Source organism: Leptinotarsa decemlineata, unplaced genomic scaffold, assembly GCF_025532065.1.
Source record: "Leptinotarsa decemlineata unplaced genomic scaffold, Ldec_3_MD MMD2_tig00000035_RagTag_RagTag, whole genome shotgun sequence".
Taxonomy (NCBI): Eukaryota; Metazoa; Arthropoda; class Insecta; order Coleoptera; family Chrysomelidae; genus Leptinotarsa; species Leptinotarsa decemlineata.
In genome coordinates this window covers 22981040-23008804 of record NW_027412540.1, presented here as the reverse complement: position 1 = coordinate 23008804, position 27765 = coordinate 22981040, and the positions used below count along the sequence as shown (strand labels likewise).

Below are 27765 nucleotides of genomic sequence, written 5' to 3'. Positions count from 1 at the left end.
ATAAACAAACTTCTAAATAAGCTGATAAAAACCTTGAGAAATGTAAGGTAAGTCATAAAAAAGGTACATCTTTAGGAATACAATCTTACATATATTCATATACAAAGTATATGAACATATTTATGTGAAAAAAATAACAAAGTATGAAATGTGTCACTGAATTTTTCAATTCAAATAAATCGTACCACATTCATACCACGAAAAGTAAAGTTCCCACTAGAATATTTTTAAGGACAAAAGACAAGCACTACAGGAAAATCCTGAAAAATAAACGATTTTTATAGTAGATCTTTATATTTTCTATAACTTTCATATTTGTATTTTTCAACAGGATGTCTATTTCCAGTGAAAACAATGGACATCAGTAAAATTCACCCTATTTCATCTCTCATACATTGTATAGATATAAATTCATTTATAAGCACAACATTTTGAAGCTGTTATTACTTTTTTCTTTCTCATTAACAGGCTTCTGCACTTGTCTAATATACTATTTTCTGCTTTCGTTTTTGAAAACTTATAAGGTGGAATATCTGGAAATTATATTAGTAGTGAATTAAACCATTCAACGTCCATACTCTTGTTCCCCCTAATTGAACTAAATGGAATGATTATAGTATTCTTTGTTAGATTTCCTGGTGCTAATATAACCAAATTGTTTTGCAAATCTGCTAAAACGTTCTGGTGACGAGTGACCGATAATTTGACGGTGACGAAACATTTCATTATCACTGAATGTTAGAGACAGTAGTGAATGGTACAAAAAGCACTTCTTTGTTGAAGTGAAAATTAAAAAATAGAAGTTAGTGTTTTTTCAAATAAAATTAGTATATGTTAATGCATTTGGAAAATCACTAAATTATTAATTAGTACTTATACTAGAACTGCTTGGTTATTCCGAAAACCAAAGTAGAGTTAGAGGTAAAAATTTTAAACTTTTTTTTTCATTTCTTGTGAAAGAGATGTGAATTGCTGAAAAAAATTGTTTTTCAAACAATACAAGAGAAAAGTCTATAAAAATTTGTAGATTGATATTTGTTTCAGTACATAATCAAACTAATTTTTTATAACTATACAATTCTCATCCCTAATAACGAATCTAAAGTTAAGACTTGACACTCCAGTCTACTTTCGGAGATACGTCTTCTCAGAAGTCGAAAAATCGTTCATTTTCTACTTTTCACGGTCGCCTGCTACTAGACTTTTACCCCTTTTGCCTCGGTATAAAATTTGTCCATTAAACGAAAAATTAGGCCAAACAATTATTTTAGATTCAACTAAAAGGATTCTCATTATATTTATATTCTTTTAGTATCTTGAAATGTTTTTCAAATTTGTAAATCCTATACAGAAGTTGATCGAACCAAAAAAAGACTTTGGAGGTCACTCGGAAAAAGTGAACAGAAGCATACCTATAGAAAACCTGTAACTTCAAATTCTTCTCAAAAATGAGATTCCAACATACTTGACTAAGATTTCAGCTAAAATCTTGAAAACCAACATTTGATTAAAATTGAACCGTATCCTTCTCTATATCTCTATATTATTCTCCAACACAAGCTCATAGTGAAGTTATGAACAGGGGACGAGAGGGTGTATTGTGTATTAACTCCTCAACCGAATCTACAGTTTGGCATTGGTTATATTCAGGTTGTGTGTACCTGTTTTTATGAAGATTGCCTTGCATGAAGTTAATTATAGTGTGGAATATAAAACTTCATCTGATCATGTCCATTTCAATTCTGGGTGCCTTTCCTTGTTAGTGTTATCAGTTTCAGCAATTATAAAAATGGAAAATTTGTTATCAATCATGAATACAACAGAAGAGTTCAATCTCTTCGTTATTTCTTATGGTTCATGTCTGAATTGATTTAATTTTATCACAGCGAAAATTTTCATATTTAGAAAAATAATTCATCAAAGAGTGAACAGAATTTGGCGAATGTCAAGGTGAGGAAACCATCAAACTCAGTGAACTGTGTCACAAAAAACCTAGATCCGTTTATAATGAAAATGGCAAAATTATAGTTGTACAAAGAAACCACACAATTGTTCGTTGTCTATAGAGTTTCATTACTTGCGTGACAGCGCAAAATGTACATTGTTAATGTTCATGTATGTATAGGCAGCAATATATTATTAAGGAATGATAATTGGGTGTTCAAAATAAAATCGGTTATGATCATAGACTGTAAACTTTCACGGTTTGGCCGTGGTTTTCAGGTTTTCATGCTTGACGTTCCGTCTACTACTGCGGCGATGACCTTGTTTGTGTACAGGTAGCCCCTTCTTTTTTATTGAAATTATACATGTGCTTTTGAATTTCTATTGCCTCTTTATAAACTGTTGTATCGTAATTTTTAGTTTTATCAAGTATAACTGTATCTTCGAATAAGATAATGTGAGTCTTTTTTGGAAACATTTTCGACTACAGTTGGTTTTCGGCCAATGAATGACCAAAATGACTGGATTGTGGTGCGTATTTTCAAGTCTACTACCAGCTGCTCCAAAATAATGCCGAATCTCTGTCTGAGTATCTAAAAGTTATTCAAAATATAAATTTATTATCTTTATGGTAACATTTTTCTAAATTGTTCAAGAGAGACAAAAGGAAAACAAAAAGAGACAGTTCTGTCTGGAACGCAGCACAAACACCCTGTACAATCGAAGCACATATAAATAAATCACAAACTCCTTGTAAAATCCGCGCAAACTAAAATTTCAAAATAGATTTCGTGACGTAATTTTGTACACACCACAGTCCGTTTATATTTAGCTGTGGCCAATGTGACTGCTTGAAAATAAACGAATATCTTCATCCTCAGTATAATACAAATATTCAAACAGTTGGCTGTCTTTCGCAAATAGTTGTCATTTTGCGTTTCGCGTTGCCTGTCACGGAACATGGTTTAAATCAGTGAAGTACTTTACGAACTCCAAAACAACTGTTTTAAAGACAATCCTATCGAATAAACATGGAGCTTAAAGATATGTCCAGAAAGGTAAATCGTATGGTTTGCGGAGATTATCTAACTAATTAAAATGTGAGTGTCTTCATGTTTCTGGTTGTAAATTAACCCCACAGGATCTCCGAGTACGTAGAATGTTTTCTTAGCATACATAACCTTCTAACCTTCGACAACAGGGGAACCAACATAACCAAATTATGTCACTATCTCAATTTGAGTTTGTTCGTTTGAAATACTAGTTCTGTAGAACAATGCATTGTTCATAAGAATGATGAATAGATATGCAATATTCAAAGCAGCTGACTTCTGATCAAACACGAAAATTACAAGAAAATATCGAGTAATTGGTAGAACTGTAGTTGATAAAAATGTGTATTCTAGTCGATAAAGTTTTCTATGCTTCTGAAGAAAGGCTACAACTAAGAATACGTGAAAAACAGAAAAATTGACATAGTTTACTGAGAATAAAAGAATCTAAAATGCATTTTATCAATTGTAATTCAATAAAATAACCTTTTTTTGGAATCATACTTTAAATAGTATCTACGCTTCACTAGAGTATTTATTATTATTCATTGGCAAAATCTTGAATGGTCAAAGTCAAAATCATTTTTGTATAGGTACGCAATTCATAAATGTTAGCACGCGATAAATTAATGAGATCAGTTTCACTAATAATTTTGTTACATTCAGCAGATGGTTATCCCACAGAATCTGTCTGGCCTAACACTTCACAATATAAGTAAATCAGAACTAGATTTGAATGTGTCGGGTGATGTATCTGTGTAACAGAGCTTTCTTCTTCTTCTTATAATGTCTTGTTATGACCTTCGCTCATTGGTTGGTTGGCCCACAAGAATCACAAACACCAGCTGCACCATAATAGACCAAATTTTTTCGAATTGTACAGACGGGGAATTGTGTTACGTTATAGATAATAATATCTCTATCATCGCACAGTGTTACTAGAACTCGACGAAAATCTCCATTTGAGGGTAAATAACAAATCGGAAATGAAAAGATCCTTCAATGAGGAAAACATTACAAATTTTAAAAACCTTTTAGAGAGGGAAAATTGGTCCTGCATCTATGCATATGACAAATGTGATGAAGCCTTTCGTCAATTCCATAACATTTTCATGTACAACTTCGAAATTAGTTTTCCTAAACGGAAAAGGTACTTAAACAGTAAAGATAAAGGCTGGACAGATGATACAATAAAAAAGTCTAGTTCCTCATTAAAGCATCTTTTTAGTCAAAAGCAAAATAACTGTTTTTTAACTGAAATGTACAAACAAAACAAAAAAAGTCATATAAAACTTATTAATGAAACAAAAAAAAGGTATTATCAGGAGAAAATAACTGTCTGACAACAACCCTCGAACACTGTGGGGTGTCGTATCAAAACTTTCAAATAAAGGTAAGAAATTATGTGAAAATATCGTTATCAAAAAAGGAGATCAAACCATTGAAAATCCTTTTTCTATTGAGACTGAACTCAACAACTTTTTTATTGAAGCGCCTCAAGTCTTGGTACAAAGTATTAACGTAGAAGATTATAATACAAACTGCCCTAGCAACATCGGCTTTGATTCTAATCCACACACAATGTTTCTGAAGCCATACAGTGAAATGGAATTGCTTGAGTTGATTATTAAAAAAAATGAAGAACAAAAAATCATCGGGTATAGATGAAATACATGTTTTTTTAAAAAAAAAGATTGCACGTCATTATTGAACCAATTACATATATAGTGAACCTCTATTTCCTAACTGGTACTTTTCCAACGGTTCTGAAAGTTGAAAAAGTAATTCCTATTCAAAAAAACAAAAAACTATCATCCATAGAGAATTTCAGACCAATCACTATTTCCCAGAGCTTCTCTAAGGTTTTCGAGTACGCGTTTTTGGAACGTTTAATGGAATTCATAAATTTTCATAGAATTTTAATACCAATGCAACATGGTTTCAGATCAGGAAAATCAACTCAAACTGCTTTACTTAGTTTTTATGATGACCTAATGAAGTTTATTGATGCGGGCGAGTGCCCTGTTGCAATTTTATGTGATTTAAGCAGGGCGTTCGATTGAGTCTATCATGTAAAATTATTGAATATTCTGGAATCTTACGATCTGAGGGGAAATTCTTTCAATTGGGCTTCTTCGTTTCTCACTAATCGAAATCAATGCGTGTCTCATAAATTTGATTATTGAGATACTATCTGTTCTTCCACATCCGAAATGAAAACGGTTCAGGCTTGATTGCCACAGGGATCCATCCTGGGACCGATTCTCTTCATACTGTATAAACAATATAGATTGAGAAATTTCATACCCTCTATTTTATGCCTATGCAGATGATATATCGTTACTTATATCTGATAAACGAACAGATGTCTTGATTAATAAATATGAAAATGTTATGACTTTGACTTCCAAATATCTCAAAAATCAAGATCTAGTTTTAAATACCAAAAAAACTCAAGTAATTCGTTTTCATAATTACCAAAACAAAGTCGAAACACTTGATCTGAATATCAATAACACAAACCTGTAATGTACTCACGCTGCAAAATTTCTAGGTATACATATCGATGAAAATTTAAATTGGAATGCCCATTGTGATCAGCTAGTATCCAAGTTGAGCTCAGTAACTTATATGTTCAGAAATTTGAGGGTTGTTCTTAATAAAGACCAACTAATGAAGGTTTATTATGCTCAGGTCGAATCCAGGTTAGGTTACGGTGTTTGCTTGTGGGGCAACTCAACAATGAGCAAGAATGTTTTTATTGCACAAAAAGCAATACTTCGATGTATACTCAATATTTCTCAGAGAGATTCCTGCAAAATAATTTTTAAAAGATATAAACTTTTAACTCTAGTGCGTATATATATTTTTGAGTTGTGAGTTTTACCCTGAAAAGTGATATCCACAATTTTGATACACGTCAAAAGGGACTAATATACTAAGACCCCTAAATATAAAATTACTCAAAATTCTCCTGAATTAATGGGACCTAAAATTTTCAATCAATTACCAAATATAATAAAAACCACCAAAAACCCAACGAAATTCAGAAATAGACTGAAGTCGTTTTTGTTCGACCATTGTTTTTATACACTGAATGAATATTTTAGTCTTTTTGCCTCATATTTTATCTGAATATTTGTATTTGTTTCACCTCGTAGTTATTTATTTACTTGTTTTATGTTGAATATGTGTATGTGCTTTGACTATTCCTATACGAAATGTAAATGTTCGTCATAATGAAGGAAATAAAGGAATCTAATCTAATCTAATCTAATGTTTTCTTGTGTATCAGGCAGTCAATTAATTTTAACAATATAATTTTCTCTACTCACATAAACCTATAAATGACCTTGGTAATACATATCAATTAATGATCCTGTAGCTGTTGTTGACCCACCCAGATTAATATGTTAATCTAATAGGTAAATATTGACCTGTGGATTTGAGGTTAGATAAAAGTGATACACAGATATTCATGTTATAGGTTGAGATAGGTTTACATATCATTAAGTGTCCAATAAAAAGCGATAACACATTTTCCAGAGGTTGCAAGAAATGAGCCCGTATCATAATCAACTTTGAGTAAAGATATGTCCATTCATTTCCACACGTTGACACGAAAGCTTTTATTCATAATGTATGAAGATGGAGAAGTACAAAACCGAAACATTTTGGAGAATTCTTTTTAATTCGAGATGAATACTTAATTCTCCTGGAAAACTAGTACTCCTGATGACAAAAATTATAATTGTTTGATATGCATTTTCTATTGCCGTTGAATATAGATGTCTATATATAGGTAGTTGGCAGTTCATTCAATACAATTTATTGCAAAACTTTCACCTACTCGTCTGGTACATTGCTTCCTAGTGAATCGAGTACAAGTGACTCTGATTCACCTCAGAGGTGGGCAGATTGTAGGTGGTATAAAAATGATTGATATCTATTCAGGGCGCCACAAAAGACCAGACTGAAGGCAAATCATTGAATCCAGTTTTCAACGTGCATGAAAATGAGATTATAGTGTTGTATTCCAGATGGTCCAAGATTCAATTAAATCTTGCTTCTGGATATCTTAGAAGAATATATCCTCCGTCAAAAATTATTTTAACAGTGTGATCTTATGAAAAATAACAATAGCTAATGACAATTAGACGAAAATAACAATAACATACTGCTAGTAACAAATGGGAACGGAAGCTATGATTTTTTTTTATGATGTTGTGGTACAAATTACCCAAAAGAACAATTCGTTCGGGCCAGTCTCAAATTACCTACACTGTAGGTTATTGGACTGACACCTATCAGAAAACAACTACTTCCCTGGAAATATCATGGAGGGCATTTGATTATATCCGACAGGTGTCAGTGCAGGAATCTTCACTTTCCCTAATTTCCACTCAAAAAAATTAGGAATGCCTGTCGGGAAACAACTATTTTTCTCACGGATAACACCACTAAGGATTTTGTTTTGTACTGCATATGTGCGAGTTTTCTCACAAACCAAAATCTTGTAGATGCTTTTTTTGTGGTTGAAAAGCTGAAATGATTCTGGTGATTACCTGCAAACCGGTTCCGGAGTATTAATTCTCATCTGATCGCACCAACTGTCATCCAGTCTGATCCTGACAGAAATCAAAACTATGTTGGGGAAAGTCATAAACACTAACATCCCAGGATAAAAACAGAGTAGTGACCACTGGTGGTCAATATCCAAAACTGGTGACCACTCAATTGGTGACCACCCAATTGGTCACCAGTTTAAGATTTGAATCTTTTGAAAGAGTTCTTAAACAGTGAAGTTTAAAGTAAACTGAGTTAAACCTCAAAACAATGAGCACTCCGTCGCGTATTTCTGATATAATAATTATAATAATAATAGGTATTTATTCCCAGAATGATACAATAAATAAATGTGAACATTTACTGAAACAGGAAATATTACTCGAGTTTTTTCCCAACACCAAATCGTTATTTTTACACCTCGACACGTGTTTCGATCACCAAGTGATCATCTTCAAGAGGAAGATAAAACTAGAAACTACTCAAAACTAAAGCTATTTATGCTATTCAGGTACATCATACAGGTAGATAATCAGTAATAGCACCCATACAAGTGTACCACCCTATATTAATTTTACAATTGGCCTTTCTATTATTTTACAATATGTCCTTATGTATGTTTAAATGTTACAGCTATAGTTAGAACAATTTTCAGCTATATAAAATTAGTTTCACAATATTGTCTATCTAAATATATTTACAATGTGTCTTTTTTTTAGTAATCAGTAAACCCAACAATATTATTTCAACAAGCTATATAGTATGCTATTTGGTATTGGTCCGTTATCGTTATTCATAATATTATTTTGTTTACTCATTTCTACACTCTCATAGGCATCTAGTTGCCTGTTGTTGTTAACTTGGCTAACTAATCTTAAAGAACTGAAGTCTATGGAATGGTTTTGTTGCAAAATATGATGGGCGACTGCTGATTTTTCAGGTCTTCCATATTTTAAGTATGCTATGTGTTCCTTATATCTCACTTCAATAGATCTTTTTGTCTGTCCATAATATTTTGCATCGCAGTGCTTACATTCAATTTCGTAAATTCTAGACTTTTCCGAATTCTCGACTTTGTCTTTTGGACTTCCCAAAAGGCTCTGCAGTGTATGACTTGTTTTAAAAACCACCTTCATACCTAGTTCCTTGAAAATCTTTCCAAAGTTCTTCGTATATTGGTGGTATGGAACTGAGATGTATTTATCTTGGTTTTTGTCCTTTCTGAAAGTCAGGATTTCGTTCATTCTTAACCTAAACTTCTTTTTCCTAATTATGTCATCTACAATACCCCTCGGGAAACCGTTAGTGGCTGCTATTTCCTGTATTGTTAGTTTTTCTTTTGTGAACCTATCATGTGTTAGAGGGAAAGTCAAAAGACGATGCACCAAAAAATTCAACCCAGCACGTTTGTGCTGTCCACAGTGATGTGAACTGTCAGGAATATAACTATACGTGCTTGTTTCTTTTCTAAATATATCGTATTCTAACCCTCCATCTTTGCTCCTCATTACCAAAACGTCAAGAAATGGTAGTTGTCTCTTATTTTCTAATTCATACGTGAATTTTATTGATGGACATTTATTATTTAAAAAGGAAACAAAGTCCTCGATATTCGATTTTTTGGTATCAAATACCGCTAAAATATCATCCACATACCTTAGCCAAATCTCCTTTCTCAAGGAGAAACCCAAGTGAATTAATTTATTTGCATTCAGTTTCAGTTGGTTTCTGTCATACCAAGAAATCATAGCGTCCATGACTGAGTTTATATTGGATTCTAACTCATTTATTGTGTTACCTGACACTGATATGGTAGTGTCATCTGCGAGCATTACGGTGTAACCATGTTTGATATATTTCGGGAGATCATTTAAAAACAGCAGTGGTCCTTATATTGAACCTTGTGGTACACCAAGCATAATATCTTGAATATGTGATGCAGTGTTATTCAGAGTCACATCTTCATTAAGATATGCAACCTCCTGCTGCCGGTGAAGATGTGCCTCCGCAGCCGGTGTCCTGGAATCCAAATATAATGACAAGACAAGTGTGCTGTCGTTAGCAAAGCTATTTATTGGATATACAATAAAAAGAGGGTTGGAGACAATATGGATCCCTGGGAAACACCAGAGTTGATTGTGAAAGTATTTGGGAGATATCCATCGACGGCCACTTGTAGGGAAGGTTTTTTCAGAAAGCTGCAGAGCCATATACAAAAATGATCTGAAAAGCCATAGCATCAAAGTTTGGCCAGCAAACTATGACAGAAAAGTAAATACTCATATGTTCTTCTGAGACAGATCGCTAGTTAAGAATAAAACAGTGTTTCCATAATCTCGAGTATTTTTAAATTTTTTATTTTTATTCCTAACAAACAGACTCGGTCATCTAAATATAACTCCATTTTACTACCAAATTGGATACAAAAAATCAATATTTACCGAACATTAACCGTGAGTCGGTTAACAATTTTTAATAAGGTTCTATTATAAAGTTTTAAATCACTTTTGATTTATAATCCAGATAATACAACTATAATAAATAACTAATGAGCTTCAGTCAAAAAATCTTTGTTAAACGTCAAATCTTTGCAAGAAGTCGAGTCTGTTTTATCATGTAAGAAGTCCTTGGTCCGTTTGTATTACATGTTTGGAAAATAGGCATATTTTTTTCTGATTGATTCGGCCGTTACTTGATGAAGATCCATAGTAACTTCATAAACTATACCTCACGATTTAATCTCACAAACTTTATTTGAAAAGCATATCACCACATATTTCACTAACACAGTAACTTTTTCGTAGTGAATTACGTAATTCCCAATTCAACTAGCTTTTATGTGTGTACTAGATGTTTATAGCAAAAATTTCTATCGAATACTCAGATTATTATCTATACAGAGGATTCAGGCTGCTTAGGAGAGCGATTGAACTTGGAATACTGCTGTAGTAGGATATATCATATACTCGAATTTGATACGGCAATCAGTGCTTCGCTTTACTGATTTTCTCGTAGTTCCAACATGCACACTTTTATAAGTTCAGGGTGTGCGAAATACACTTCTTTCCTTAATTGAAAGGGATATATTCTTAGGAGAGATTGATTTTTGGAAAAGGAAGGGTTTTGGCTTACTACTCCATACAAAAAACGCGGGAAACGTTCGGAAGTACGAAGAAAGAACTTAGGCTATTTTGATCTTCATTACATTCTTCCGACTTTCAGAAGTATCCTACATTTTTGTATGAAGACGGAGAAGTAGGAAATAAAAAAACCTTCCTTTCCCAAAAACTTCTTTCTGTTATTACACTATTTTTTATTTTTCCGTTGACCATAAAACAGTTTCATGGCAAATCATTTGAGTTTTCCCTAAGGAGAGTTGTGCCTATCGAAGATGGAAGAAAACCATTTGGGAAGTTTATTCCACAAATACGTTTTTCTCCAATTAATATAGCTTTTATTGAGTTAAACTTCGTAACGATAGCAGCGAATACTTCCTGTGGAAGTATCTATTACAGAAAAGAAGCGATAAACTTACCTCAATCCTATTCAGGCAATCAAAGTTGTCTGTGATGTGTCTCCGATCAGGCAATAGTTCTCTTCTGGATAGAATCTAATAGCAACCTCAGGGTATGCTTAGGTAAAGTGATTGTGCCAAGACATATTAGTATCCACTTTGGCACGCAATAAGTCCATTGTCGCAGCTAGCGACATTGTGTATTCTCTCATTCTTCCGTTTGGTTCTACTATACTTACCTTCTGAGAGAAAAGTGATGCCTGGGGTTCCATAGCATTGAATTCTACTGGATCCTTGTCACATCAAGCCAATATTTACCCCAGATCTTCATTTGGCTGCAGAGACAAGAGATAATATGAGTGCCTACAGAGAATGACAGCGTTGACGGTGTGAGTCAACTATCGATAGCTATATGTACTGAAAGGTGTTTGATAAAACTGATAAATCACGAACAAAGACGGTCTGGCAAGTCATATTTGAGTGGATAATTTATTTAACAAACTCTCGTACCGAACGGAGTCGAATGTCTTTGGAAAATCTACGAAAGACCAAGGATCTCTTTTTCCTTGATTGCACTATTTCACAGAAATAATTCCTTCTGGTTATCTTTGCCTCTGAAAACCATAAGGTGATCGCTCTAGATGTTGAAGCATTCTTCCAACAGAACGGAAAACTCATCTTCATGAATATAGACTTTATTCTTATGAAGAGGTAGATCGAAGAGCCACTTCATCAAGACCAGAAGTTTTGTTGATGTTGAGCTGTTTCAGTATTCATCTAATAAAATCTAATACAATATAATTTAATAATGAAATCGAAAAGTGGGAAATATGTATTCAGTTTTCTTGTAAATGCTGGTGTTAGTGTTGGAATAATAGATACTGTAAAATTTCGAATAACGACTTCAGAAATTGATCAGAAATATTTGGGTCTGTTAGAACAGGCAAACAGTTTATTTCCAATCCTCTTGTTCAATTGTTCAGTTATTTGCTTTGTTTCATTCCTAATTTGAATTCGTGCACTAACAAACGCGACAAGAATTTTAACACCGAAATTTGTGCAACTGTCAATAGGCTAGATTTTAAGATCTTCCTGCTTGCAACTTTTGTTAAACCATGGTTTGTCTTTAGAAAACCATGTAAGTATAATTTCTATTACCTACATCATTTGCAATAACGATAGTATTATTTCCTCTGAAGATGAAATAAATCTGAGGATAAATCATTTAACATTTATCGCGTTCGGGGTACACCGTTTCACACAGTCTCACTTGCTTTTATCATAGGCTCTCAAACTATAACACAGCTCTACAAAACGAATTTTTTTTTGTGTTGCCCTGGATATTTTTGCAAATTTTTATGTTTTCGAGTGCCTAAATCACGAATATATTTATGGATATGTGCTCTATTTTTTATGATTTTTACGTATCTTGTGTTTTTAATAATAATCGGCTTGAAAAAAAAAATATTTTCTCAGTCATGATTAGGCTTCTGCGTAACTTCTTTGCGCGTACAAACATCACGTGATCCCCACTTCTCGGGCTCCTTGCTCTGCAAAACAGCTGAGAAACCAAAAAGAAATATCACAGACTTTGTTAAGGAAACTTATGCTGAATATTTCGGTTTTAAAATGGACAAATTAGATAAATCATGGGTTCTTAATAAAGTTTGTAAGTCTTGCGTTGAGTCTTTGCGGTTGTGGAAAAAAGGAGAACGTTCTGGATTAGACTTTGGTATTCCTATGATCTGGATGGAGCCTAAGAATCATTTCAATGATTGTTACTTTTGCGTAGTAGATGCTGAAGGTTTTAATCGAAATCAAACGTGGAGATATCCAGACTTACAGTCTACAAAATGTCCTGTTTTACACAGTGAAAATATCCATCTGACTATTTGTGTTTCAAAAGTGATTCGCATGCCCTCAGAAACAATGATGTTGCCAAATTCACAGAAATTGAATCAGTCTACCAGTGAAAGTGAATGGAAGGGTGAAACATCTACGCCAAAGTTGTTTTCTCAAAATGAAGTCAGTGATTTAATACGTGATCTAAATTGATCAAAACAAGGATCAGAACTATTAGCTTCAAGATTGAAAGAAAAAAAATTATTGGCACCGACAGTTACAATTACAACGTACAGAACGAGAGAAAGTGAGCTATTACAATTTTTTGATGAAAATGAAGGATTGGTATACTGTAATAATATTGCGAAGCTGCTTCTGGACATGGGTTTGAAAGAATAGAAACCTACTGAGTGGCGTCTTTTTATTGATAGCTGTACAAGAAGTTTAAAATGCGTCTTACTGCATAATGGAAATAAATTTGCATCAATTCCAATTGCCCATTCTACAAAACTCAAAGAAGAATATGAATATGTCAAATTAGTTTTAGAAAAAATCAATTACTCGGGACATCAATGGTCGATCTGTGTGAATTTAAAAATGGTTAATTTTTTACTTGGTCAACAAAGTGGATACACGAAATACCCTTGCTTCATTTGTATGTGGGACAGTAGAGCAAAGCAACGTCATTGGGAACAAGATGTTTGGCCTGAAAGAAATTCTTTAACTGTCGGTAAAGCTAATGTAATAAGAGAGCCGTTGGTGAGCAGAGACAAAATTATACTTCCACCATTGCATATTAAGTTAGGAATGATAAAGCAATTCGTAGAAGCTTTGGACAAGGAAGGAGATTGTTTTAAATATATTTGTAGAAAATTTCCAAAACTCAGTATGGAAAAGTTGAAAGGTGGAATATTTGATGGTCCTCAAATACGGCAATTGATGAAAGACACTGATTTTATTAAAGTTATGACTGTTCCGGAAAGTAAAGCTTGGGAAAGTTTTGTGTTGGTAGTCGAAAATTTCCTAGGTAACCATAAAGCACCAAATTATGAAGAAATTGTACAAAATATGCTGACAAACTTTCAGATTCTAGGAGCAAATATGAGTATCAAGTTACACTATCTTCGCAACCATTTGGATAAATTTCCAGATAATTTAGGAAATTATAGTGAGGAGCAGGAAGAGCGGTTCCACCTGGCTCTAAAAGTAATGGAAGAAAGATATCAGGGTCGATGGGATTTTCACATGATGGCCGATTACTGCTGGTCTTCAAAAAGAGATTGTCCTCTGAAAAATTATAAAAGAAAAGCTCTTAAAAGGCGTTTCATGGAAATATAACATGTTTTCGAAATTTCCCTCTCTATTTACTTCAAAGTATCATATTCTTTCCCAAACAAAACTGAGATTATAAATATATCTGTTATTTTGTTTCTTGTTTTCGAATTTTTGTAATGTAAAATGAAAATAAATATTCAAAAGAAAACGAGAGCAAATCTTACAAAACCATTGATAATTTCATGAATTGTGAGTATAAATACACCCAAAATCAATCTTATATCTAGGGCAACAAAACCACTGTAGACCAGTGTAATTATTCACAGAAGACTCAATTGTCATATATGCACCTCTATTAGAAAAAAAAAATATATAGTGCATCTTGTTGTATGCAGAAAAATTCCATGAAGTTGATGGTATCATATTGAAAGTTTCAGATATATCCAAATAGATATGTGGCTTAGATTAATAGTATATAAAAAATAATTCTGTCAGTTCCAGGATCAAAGGTCAACGAATGTTATGAATGATTTTCCAATGTAGGGATGGTGGTGGAATTTTTGACGCTCTCAACATCGTCCTTTCAGAAATAAGTAAACAAAAGATACAGCGCTGCCATGAAACCATGCGATATAATTTATTATAATACGACACTAGAAGTTATAGCATGCATCATAAATTTTTATCGTAGTTACACATCTCTCAATGTCAAGCAAACCATGAAAATTTAATACTCGCAATATATGCCTTACCATTTTCCGCACTTCGATTACATCAACAAAATATTGAGTTACCAGAGATAAATGCATTCAAGAATTCATTATTGTAATCTAAGACATGGTATGAGTTTTTATTTAGTCTGATGTCGAGCTTTTCCAACTGATTCCAATCACAACAAACAAAAATGTTCGATTGAGGTCACCCACGAATTCTCAAAAAGATCCTTTTCATTAATTATATTTTTCATTTCACCGGTCTGTTTGAACTTGATATTTCGACTTAAAAGTCGAAATTTAAGATAATTGTCTAAATCATCGCAGAAGGCCACATATTTGTATTTTTTGTTTCAAGGCTGAAGTCGAAATTTCGAGTTTAACGTCGTAATTTGAGTTTGAGATCAGAGTCGAAGTATCAAGTCTAAAGTCGCAATTTCTAGTTTGAAGTCGAAATTAAGGTCGACTTTTCGCGTTTAAAGTCGTAATTTCGAAATTGAAGTCAAAAATTTACGGGAGTGCAGAACGCCACATATCTTTATCATTTATTTCTTGGAAATTACGACTTCAAAACTCGAAATTTCGACTTCAATCTCAAATTTTGGAGTTTGAAGTCGAAATTTCAAAATCAATGCCAAAATTTCGTGTTCAAAGTCGTAATTTCTAGACTAAAGTCGAAATTTCGAAATTAAAATCGAGATTGAAGTCGAAATTAAAGTCTAAATTTCAAATTTGAAGTCGTAATTTCGAGATTGTAATCGAAAGTTCACGGGAACACAGAAGGCCCATAGTTTAATTATTTATTTCTTGGAAGTTACGACTTTAAAACTTGAAATTTTGACTTTAAACTGTAAATTTCGACTTTAAAATCAAAATTTCGAAATTAAAGTCGAAATTTTAAAATCAATGCTAAAATTTTATGTTCAAAGTTGTAATTTCTAGTTTGGAGTCGAATTTTTGAGATTGAAGTCGTAAGTTCGAGATTGCGCAGAAAGCCACATAGTTTAATTATTTATTTCTTGAAAATTAAAACTCGAAATTTTGACTTCAATCTCGAAGTTTCGAATTTAAAATCGAAATTTCTAAATTGAAGTAGAAATTTTAAAATAATGCCAAAATATCGTGTTCAAAATTGTAATTTCCAGTTTGAAGTTGAAATATTGAAATTAAAGTCAAAATTTCAAGTTTAAAGTCGTAATTTCGATATTGAAGTCGAAAATTCGAGGGAGCGCAGAAGGGCACATATCTCTATTATTTATTTTTTGAGAATTACTACCTTATAACTCGAAATTACGACTTCAATCTCAAAATTTTGAGTTTGAAATTTCGTGTTCAGAGTCGTTATATCTAGTTTGAAGTCGAAATATAGAGATTAAAGTCGAAATTCCGAGAATAAAGTCGAAATTTTAAGTTTAAGGTCGTAATTTCCAGGTTGAAGTCGAAAATATACGAAAGCGCAGGAGGTCACATATTTTTATTATTTATTTCTTGAAAATTACTACTTCAAACTCGAAATTTTGTGTTTGAAGTCGAAATTCCGGAATTGAAGTCGAAAAACTCGAAATTTCCACTTTAATCTCTAAATTTCGAGTTTAAAGTCGAAATTATTGCAAAAATTTCGTGTTCAATGTCGTAATTTCTAGTTTGAAGAAAAAATTTCGACTTTAATCTCGAAATTTCGTTTTACAGTTTTCTTTAAGATGATAGATCACAAAAAAAAATCACGCAGAACCTGGTGCCAACTGAAATTAATGAATCCCTCTTTGGTGAGGAATATGCAAAAATTTTAGTCTAATTTAAAATAAAATATAATCAGAAAATCCCACGTAGACTACTACATCAGGAGATGACAGCTAGAGCATTATGTCTCCACTGTATTTGGCAACAGAGTGATGTCTAGCGATCACGGATGCCAAATTTTGTAAATATTTCTCTAGTTAAAAATATATTGTCATCTCAAATATTTTAACACTCATTATGCTCTTCTGTTTCAGTCACAAACTGAGACTTTTACTTCAAACGCCTTGTTTATACTAAATATTTTGCATAATAATATTTATAATATTGGGTGGATATGTGTTAATGGAAAAGTACACTCTTTGAAAATATGATGGGTTTTTAATATAGTAGAAAAATCAAAAATTTGTTAAATATGTATGGTTTTGCTCAAATAGTGACGCAGTCCTTGAACTAGCAGTTTACGAACAATTAGTTGCATACTTTGATGATAATGAATTATTCTTAGGTAAACAGTCAGGATTTAGAAAAAATCATTCCTGTTAGCTATTCAGTATACTTTCTCTGGATGGAAAAATGCGTATGATGAAAATAAATACACTGTAGCTGTCTTTCTTGACTTCAAGCGCGCATTTGAAACATGAAAAGTTGACAGAACCATTTTGATAAAAAAATTAAATTATTATGGGTTAACAGTGAAAGAAAACAGAAAACAAAAATTGGTTATTATATACCTAAATGATATTAATTATGTTCCTGGGCTACATGAACTTAATCTGTTTGCAGACGATAGATTAGTTTATACTTCGAATACAGAACTCAGTGATGCTGTAGATACCCTCAAAGGTTCTATGAAGAACTTCGAAAAATATTTACATATGAATAAATTAAAATTAAATGCAGATAAAACAAAAGCTATGGTGATAACAACTAAATATGAACTGAACTCTATTGATCATAATGAAATAAAAATTGAAATTGGTAACACTACCTTGGAATATGTATCTGAAATAAAGTATCTGGGAGTTATTGTAGACAGCACTTTGAGTTTGAACAGTCATGCTGAATACGTTATAAAAAAAATTCAAAAAAATTATATTTTTTTTCTAGGATAGCAAATCATTTGACTATTAACTCCAGAATATTAACATATAATTGTATAATTAAACCTCATTTTGAGTACTGTCCAACTTTAATGCATTTAATAAACCAAAATAGGCTTTCCCAACTTCAAAAACTCCAAAATAGGGGCATGCGAATTATATTAAGATGCAGTCGTTATACTTTTATTGATCACATGTTAAATATACTACAATGGCTGTCGATTTCAAATCGGTTATTCTTTTTAACAATGGTTTTTATATTTAAAATAACCAAAAATCTCCAACCAACATATTTTAATGAATTTTTGGTTTTTAATAATCAAATACATGAACATGAGACAAGATCTTATAATAATTTTCATATACATAGAACTCACACTGGTGGCGGAACGAAAAACTTATTCTACAAGGGACTACGGGAATTTAACAATTTACCAAATGCCATTAAAGAGGAAAATACTGTAAGAGGGTTTAAAAGTAAATTATTGGAATACCTAGAGCGTTAGTTAGTTGGAAAATATGTATATTATATGTATGTTACTATGTCAATATTATTGACTTTTATTAATATTTTTGGCGCTGTGGAAATTAAAATTGTTAATCAGTTATTATGTCTTGTAAGATTAGGATGTATCCTATAATAAAGATTACTTACTTACTTACAAGTATAACTGCCCTATAATCGAGATCAGCAACACAATCTGAAAAACTATGGAAAAACACTGAGATTTTTTAAGGACGTCATCAAGGTGGCAAAACAAAATAATCAGTCAAGTACTTGCCCTTGAAATCTAACTCATCAAAAACTGATATTTATTGTTATCAATTATAACTTATCAGTTCAAATATATACAAAACATTGTGAAACAAACTGAAAGTTGGACTAGATAACAGGCTACAAAATCAGGCCAAGAAAATCCATTTGAATTTATATTATGCATTAGTAATTCAGACTGTGACCAGAAAAGAAATTATTTCTAATATGTCAAAAAACTTTCGTTCGAATCATATTTAAATTTTTTCTCATTCAAAATATTCTCAATAGTGATCTTTGGGCATCAACAAGAATAAAACCGTTTCAAAAACGATACACATACCCCCCTTTTGGTAGGCTTTTCTTTGTTTTTCATAAATTGTCCCATGCAAAGTTGCTGCGCTCAACATTGAAAAAAATCTCACTTCAATCGAAGTTTTCATATTTTTACAACAGTACTACGGGCTACCTCTCTCCTACGCATATTACCTCCTCCTCTTCATCGAGGACATTCTTTCTCTCTGACCTTGAACGAAAACTTGAATTCGGTACGGTGGGAGAAACTACTCTACTTATTACGTCACGGATGTGACGCCAAAGCGTCGGGACGTCCTCGTTCCTTTAATGGCTAGACTGAGTGACTCCTGAAAGAGCTCCCGAAACTGCTGATCAATATGTGAAACACGAATGTTGAACAAAGGAAATCCTACGTACGTAGGTGTATCCAGAAAAATGTTTGGTTTCACTTGGGGTGAATTATTTGGCGTGATTTGTAAAGAATAAAAAGTTCACTACATTGGACGTTAAACGCTGTTTTCATTCGAAGAAATTACGATTTTCTTTCGAAAATTCTGATTCATTCAAATTTGAAAAGGGATGTGTGCTGGCGAAAGGAAAACCACATTTAAAAAAGCATAAGAGATTTTCAAAAACGCAACACGTGTTTCGTCAAACAATAGCTTCTTCAGGGATGTCTTTACTAACGAAAATCCACATATTCACCGCGGACACGTGTTTCTGGTTTGCCCCCCTGTTTGGAGTGTTGTATCCACGAATTTTTAATTTATATCGTGTACACTCGATAAAATCTCTAGAGAAATGTACAGTAAAATGGAATAACGGGGTCTCTCAGTCAAAAAATCAAAAATCAAAACTGCTTTACTTTGCCAAGGTTTCGCTTGTAATAGATTCTTTGATTGATACAATTTCCATTATTATCGTTATTATTTTTGTTGTAGTTCCAGTAAGTTACTGTATATACTGCAGAGATTATCAATGTCAGTTTTCTCATTTGTACAATTAGAAGACTTATTAATTTCAACCATTTCAAGAAAAAGGCGTTTGGAAATAATTTTTTCTGTATGTAAAACTTTGATATTAGAGTAATTTGGTTTATGTCCTGTTTCTATAGAATGTTGCGCTATTGCACATGATTTCTTAATAAGCTTTATATAACTTTCATGTGAAGTTATTCTATCTTTAAGAATTCTAGATATTGTTCCAATATAATCCAAATTACAATTGTTACAAGGAATGTTATAAATCACATTTAACTTTTTGATATCATCCGTTTTATCTTTTAATTTGGTATTGAAATTCTTTATAGTTTTAATATTTTTTTGACATATTTTGATATTTTGTTCATCATGAAAAAGTTTTATGATATTTGAAGACAAATTTCCAGGGTTAGGTATAGATTTATAAGAAAAATTGATAGGTGAACTATTATTATTATATACATTTCTGAATGAAATGAAACACATTCTGATTCTAATAGTTATTCAATAGACATTTACTACAAAACTGACTTTGTCATCAAGTCAATAATTGAAACGTGGAATTCAAATTGAATTTTAGGTGAGCAAGTTTATCCGGTTTTTTGCATTTCAAGTAGATTATATCAGGGAGAAATGAAATACTTTCAGATCTTGAAGTGACCTTGTTTGAATTTCTGATAATAAGTATTTCACAGATCGTTAACCCTATATGAGTTTTATACGTGCTTGTCTAAATATTTAGACATTATTTCAGACTTTGGTTTAGCGCTACGAATATTGGATAAGATCCAAGGTCGATCATTCGCATACAGTATTGTTTATCTTTGTTATGCTGCCTACATCATATAACTGCGAATACTTGATATATATAGATAATATATTAACTTATTTACATACATAACCGTCAAGCTAATAGTGAGATTGAAATTGTCTTGACTGCTAACTACCTGTTCACTGAAAAATTTAAATGTGTAACTTTGAACATATGAACCTCACTTTCCAAATGGATTTTGAAGCAGATTGCACAGAAAAATGAATCACAACTCGTTTGTCATTTTCTTGATGATTCGAGTACCATACTGGAAGAAATAAATACATTTCATGAATGAGACAAATGCAAACGTTTTATTATCAAATATAACAAATTCTTCTGATCAGCAACAAAAATCAGGAATTTTCAGACTCCATTATATTGAGTCATTTCTAACCTGAATACGTACCTAAAACTGTAAACTAGAACTAAATTCAACCCCATTACCAGTACGTTCAATTACTTGGTATCACAAATATTCAAAAGTAGAAACTGACTGGTAACTCAGAAATTTTAGATAATCCAATGATTTTCTAATTTCCTCAATGTAATCTTCTGGCCGACGACCATAGTTGTCCATGCTGTAGACACATTCATGAATTCAATATCAGTATCAAATACAATATATAGTCTTCGCCAGGTCCACTTGGCCACGTTGAGTTATCAACCAGGCAGTGAGAAACAGATTCAAGTAGGTATCTTCAAGAATATTAAAAGTACCTTTTTTAATATTTGGATACTTTTGGAAGATGGAACTTTACTTGATGGAAACACTCGATTGGTCTTTCTAACTTCATTGATCTCTTATTACCGTCTATTTGTTCGGTCACCCCAAGATCCAAAAATAACCTCCATAGCGCATATGCAGTAAACTAGAACATTGTTACCAACATATCAATCTCACAATTTGAATGTCCCTCTTCAAAATATTATATGAATGACACATGTCTTCTAAAACAATTGCGTGTACGTGCTGAAGTGGATTCGTAATTCAAAGAAACTGTTTTCAATTATTTTATTTTGAGAAATTATGCTTAAGAATAATTCCACATTAAAACAAAGGCATGTGCCTCAGACTAGGCAATACTTTTGCCTACTTATCAACTATCCCATCCTCGTCGCCAGTTGCTGTTTCTTCTTCCAATTTTATTGTTCTTGTATTACAATCGCCAATATTTTACACCTGTTTAATTTTTGGCCATCCCAGAATCCAAAACAACTTCATTGATTCATTTATTTACGGCATTGTCTATTTTTATCCACAAATTCACATACAGTGTCACCATTAAAGTACGCACTATATGGGAAACTTTTTTTTCGAAAAATTTCAATGAAGTTTAACTTCGGCACTTGTTTGTGCTTTGAATTTAACTTAAAATGATGCGGCCAACTGCGACCCACTGACGTTCAGTGTTTGTCAAATTCAACTTTTTTTTTACTTGAAAAAGTGCATTTCTAGATCGAATTTAACAAAAAGTTACTTGAAAAAGTTGTGTCTACGGCAATTTTATATCCATATGCCAAATTTTATGCCAGTAGGATAAAGTTAACGTTTTGCTTATTTTTGACAGATATCCCCTTTATTTAAAAAAACAAGTTCGGTTAATTGTCATCAATTCATGTATACATAACAAACTCATCATGGAGTTTAACTTTTCTGATACATTTTTACTTATACAAACATTTTCAGAGAGAAATTGAAAATTTTGCTATAAAAATTTTAACATGACTGGTGCAAAGTTTCAATCACTTGGCTATTTTCTTAAACAAACCTTTGATTTCGAAAAAGCAGAGGCAACTGAAAAAATGCAAATAATTTCGATAGAACTATTAATATTATCATAAATTTTAAACAACAATAATATTATAGAAAATACAAATGGGTACAAAAATTTACTTATTGATCTAAATGAGGTTGTCAAACATTTATAGCTTACATTTCAGTATGTCGTCCTCCATGTTCAATACATATTATGGTCCATCTACTAACATCTGTAACTGCATTTTTAATAAATCGAGGATTTATATTTGCACAGCACTCGCGAATGATATTTTCCAGATGTTGTATGTCAGTAAATGGTCTACTTCGGTACACTTTTTGTTTCAGGTAACCCCACAAGAAAAAGTGTAAAGGCGTCAAGTCGGGTGATCTAGGTGGCCAATAATGTTCCCAGTCACGTCCAATAACTTTGCCGTGTGATGTATTGGTGCGCCGTCAAGCTGATACCATAGGTCGTGTTTAATATTTAAAGGCATATTATCTAAAACTTCACTAACCTCATTATTTAAAAGGTTGAGATAACCGACAGATGATAAATTTTCCCTAAAGAAAAATGGCCCAATTATTTGGTCGTTAAGTATCCCACACCATACATTAGTTTTGAAGGAATACTGATCACCACATTCAACTGTGAAATTGGGATTTTCTTGGGCCCAGCATCGGCAATTTTGAGAACTTACCGTTCCATTTGAAGAGAACGTTGCCTCATCTATCCATAAAATTTTATACGGAAACTTTACATTTTCTTGTCTCTCTCCTTGAAACCAGAATAAAAACCCCAAACGGACATCAAAATCTCGTTTTTTTAATGTGTTAATAAATTTTGGCTTGGAAGGCGAAAGTTTATTCTTTAATAAAATTTTTCTAACACTTTTTTGCAATCGGTATTTTTTATAATATAGGTTATGCTCGTTTGCCCGTGTTCAATAACTTTTAAAAAAAATTTAAGTTGGGCCCCCTCATCATATTAACTTGGAGTATGATTTTTCTTAAATTGATTTGCTACGGATCCTGTTTCTCTCAATTTCGACATTATCCTTGTTGAACATTTTTTCCTGGATGACGTCCATTAAAAATGTTAGCTACTTGCCGGTCTATTTCTATTCTTTCCTGAAGAGACAACATTATTGCAACAATAACTGTTAAAAATTTGACAAGTAAATCAACAACTTTACACTACCATAGCATGCATTTTGTTTGTCAAGATCTACTTGAAAATTTTATTCAACGTGATTAAGCCTTACCGCCCTAGTTAGTGTTTATAAATAATCTGTAAATACTGAATATTGAAATTTTAATGTAATTTCAACTCTAGTAATTTTATTAATACTCATTACAGTTTTTGAGTTGTGTCTGCTTTTTCAAAATTGAAGGTACTGACGTTTGTTTAAGAAAATAGCCAAGTGATTGAAACTTTGCACCAGTCATGTTGAAATTTTTATAGCACATTTTTAATTTCTCACTAAAAATGTCCGTATGAGTGAAAATTTATCGGAAAAGTTAAACTCCATGATGAGTTTGTTATGTATACATGAATTGATGACAATTAACCGAGCTTGTTTTTTAAAATAAAGGGGATATCTGTCAAAAATAAGCAAAACGTTAACTTTATCCTAGTTGCATAAAATTTGGCATATGAATATAAAATTGCCGTAGACACAACCTTTTCAAGTAACTTTTTGTTAAATTCGATATAGAAATGCACTTTTTCATTAAAAAAAATTGAATTTGACAAACACTGAACGTCAGTGGGTCGCAGTTGGTCGCATCATTTTAAGTTAAATTCGAAGCACAAACAAGTGCCGAAGTTAAACTTCATTGAAACTTTTCGAAAAAAGAGTTTCCCATATGGTGCGCACTTTAATGGTGACAGTGTATATGTACTATAACTATCAGCTAGATGTAAGGAAAAAATATAAAAAAGTCAAAAATAATCAATTAGAATATTTTCAGTCTTTTTAAATGATTCATTCTGGCTATATACTCATTCTGGCTATATAGTTGGTGTAAAATGCTTACGCAAATCAAAGACGAATTCAAACAATTTCGAATTTAATCTTGACTTCACAGTTATTCCTTTTTCATCTGTCTAATTTTAACAACCTATGGTATTTATCAAACAACTTATACAAAGTGATAAATAATTGATTGATATAAGTAAATACAAATTGGACTAAGTAACAGTTGGTATAGAGATTTCTGTATTTCTTCTTCTCTTTGGATTCACTTCGAAAGTTTACAAGTTCCGGGGAATATTACTGGAGTTTAGTCCCCACACTAAACCATTATTCTTTATACATCGAAACGTGTTTGGTGTTGGGACTAAACTCCAGTAATATTCATTACTACATCAAGGTTCCAAACATTGCATCATAAGTTCCAGGGAATTGATTATTTTGTGAAGTAGGTAATGTAAGATATTATTCAAATCTTCTGTGATTCATCCTAAGAAAACTAGATGATATGCAGTGGAATTCCATTATTTTGACATTTTTTGTTAAATATAGTTAGATTTTTCATTCCATGAATGTTTTGATAATTTCATGGTATATTTAGATCTTAGATAGTTGTCCAATACAATATAATACAAATAATGATAAACCGACAGTTTTTACCACATTCTGATATGGCACAACTCACCTTGAAATTATAATTATGATTTTTACTTATTGCCGTGTACATGAATATTTTTCATTTCGCTGATATAGTTCCAGTAAGTGGAAAAAAATACGAGGAGTCTGAACGATCGAAGGGTAAGTGAGCCTTTTTCGTGCTGTATTGACCTATTTCTGGTATAGACATCATATAACCGACACTTGTACTAAATAAAACAAATATCTTGTAATGGAAATCTCCTTATAAAGACCAATTGGAAACCTCTGAATTATATCAAAAAATAAGATGAATGTTCAAATGTCCCGATTAGCAGTTTGGTACACTCGGCTCGAACCAATGTCCGAAGTTTTAGCTGTTTGGCAAGTTTAGTTTGTTGGTGAGAGTCATAAAAGTTCGCGTGTTTGGCGAATTTCCGCTATTGAAAAAAATGGATAAAAGAATTTGCATCAAATTTTGTGTGAAAATGGATTCAAGTGTCCAAACATACTTGAAATGTTGACAGTGGCATACGATGATTGTACTCTGAGTCAGAAAATTGTTTACAAGTGGTACAAACTTTTCACAGAAGGTCGAGAAAATCAGAAGAATGACACTCGCTTTAGACGCCCCAACACATCAACAACCGATGGAAATGTCGATAAAGCGAAGGAGGTAGTTATAGAGAATCGACGAAACTCTATTAAAGTAGTAGCTGAGGATGTTGGTATATCGGTTCCAAAATTGTTGAATTTTGATCAGAAAATACCGTTGCATGAGCCTAGACTAAGCAGTTTAGGACTCAGTGACATCTATGGCCCGATGACTTCGATAATTGCAGAACAATCCAAATGTCACAACCATGCTCAATGCCAGAAGATATGGGATGGAATTAAAGGATGCAATCTTGCTAGGATCACCCTGTAGGATTTCCGACTGGCCACTGTCAACTAAGGAAACACATCCATATTATGATGCTAGTGGACATACCTCTATGTGTAAACAGGAAGATGAAACTGTCAGGCATGTCTTATGTGAGTCTCCAAGTTATCGTCAATAAGAGAGTGTGTGTTCGCTGAGTCTTGGCCTACACCTGCCGAAGATGTTTCCTAATGACCTTCCACCTACCTGGAAAGGACAGGTAAGACGACCTAGGAGGAGAGGAGGATGTACAATGGGTCACATGTGGTCTAAGTGGTGTGATTCTACACTCATCCTCCCTGCTATTCTAGACAGTTCTTAGGAATCCATATTTGTAACATTGCCTTGTCTAGATTATTCCGTCCTAGATAACATCTTCAACATCGTTGTTGCCATGGCTTGGTATACAGGTAACTTCTTCACACGTTCTTCTGCGTACTCATACAAATACAATACTTTTACGAAACAATAATGTGGTGCCACGTTTCAGCACAACACATAACTTCTGAACGAACTTTACGTGAGTTTATAGATTAGGTTTACTTTGTGTTCAAATACATCAAGGGTCTCCAAACTACGGCCCGCGGGCCAAATCCGGCCCGCCAGTGTCATCAATCCGGCCCGCGACACCCAATGATTTACTGTCATCAATCTGGCCCGCGACAGCCAATGATTACCTTATTGTTGTTATTATTGCTGTGATAAGTTTAAGAAGAAAACACAGAATGATAATTACAGGGTTTTATTTACTTGCAAGGTAAAACTCAACGACAGAAATGATGACAAAGAAAACTTAAGTATCTAAGTTTAAGCATATTAATAACTAACAAATAATTGAAATGAATCACAGTAAAACAAAAACACTAATGAGATTTATGTAATTATGATTTTCCACCGACAATACTTTGTAGTTGTGCATCAATTTCACTTGTACCAATTATCAAAAGAGATTTAGGATGATCATCGGTTAATTGAGATCTGTAAACATCATTTGTGTACTTCATCTTGGAAAACGTTTTCTCACACAAGTAAGTAGTAACAAAAACAGAAAACAACCCACGAACAAATTTATGCAAATTATCAAATTGTTCCAGTGGAAGACTCTTATAAAATTCCAACAAAGATGAATTTTGATATTTGTTCTTAAGCATATCACTGCACCGTAAACCAATAATTTCCATTTGGACTTCCGGAGCCAGGGGTTCAATGTCAGAATCAAAAGGATTTTGAAAAAGCTTAATTTTATTCGCAATTACATCAAATTCTGAAAAACGAGTATAAAAATTTATCTTCAAAGCACAAAGCAAAGTTTCGATTGCAAAATTGACGGAAAATTCAGTCTTTGTAGTGTGGCTGAATATTTCACATGTTTCAAAATGTGTGAAACATTTTTTACGTAATTGCGATTGAAATATTATTATTTTCTGCCTGAAGGATTTGATATTGGTGTATAAATCAGGGAGAAGCTGATTTTCTCCTTGCAACCTCAAATTCAATTCGTTCATATGATTTGTCAAATCGACATAGAAGGCTAACTTCCACATCCATTCACTATTTTCTAAATCGGCAAAAAGGCGCTGCTTCTCATTTAAAAAATTGTCGATCTCTGCTCGAAGTTCAAAAAAGCGCTTAAGGACTTTTCCGCAACTAAGCCAGCGTACGGCAGTATGATATGGTAAATCATTTTCTCCAATCTGTTGAATAAACTCGCGGAATTGTCAGTGATTCAGCCCAGTGGATCTGATGAAGTTAACAACTGGTTTTAGAATTTCAGACATGGCCAAATATTTTCCGCATAAGGACTGTTGATGAATGATACAATGTAAGACTGATGGTTTTGAACCACCATTATTTTCTACAGCCTTTGACACAAGTGCAACCACT

At 32.7% G+C, this 27765-nt stretch overlaps 1 protein-coding gene across 3 annotated transcripts in view; it reads left to right on the top strand.

The window, feature by feature from the left end:
• The window catches only part of LOC111507365 (proton-coupled amino acid transporter-like protein pathetic), a 140621-nt gene that overhangs the window by 50770 nt on the left and 62086 nt on the right, over positions 1–27765 (top strand). The window contains exon 1 of one of the 3 annotated variants that reach the window (XM_074172033.1): positions 2844–3002. The exons of 1 other annotated variant lie outside the window; for it this stretch is intronic. In XM_074172033.1, the coding sequence (XP_074028134.1) occupies positions 2976–3002 (27 nt within the window). In that variant the 5' untranslated portion in view covers positions 2844–2975. One more of the 3 variants, XM_074172035.1, reaches the window with a different exon arrangement.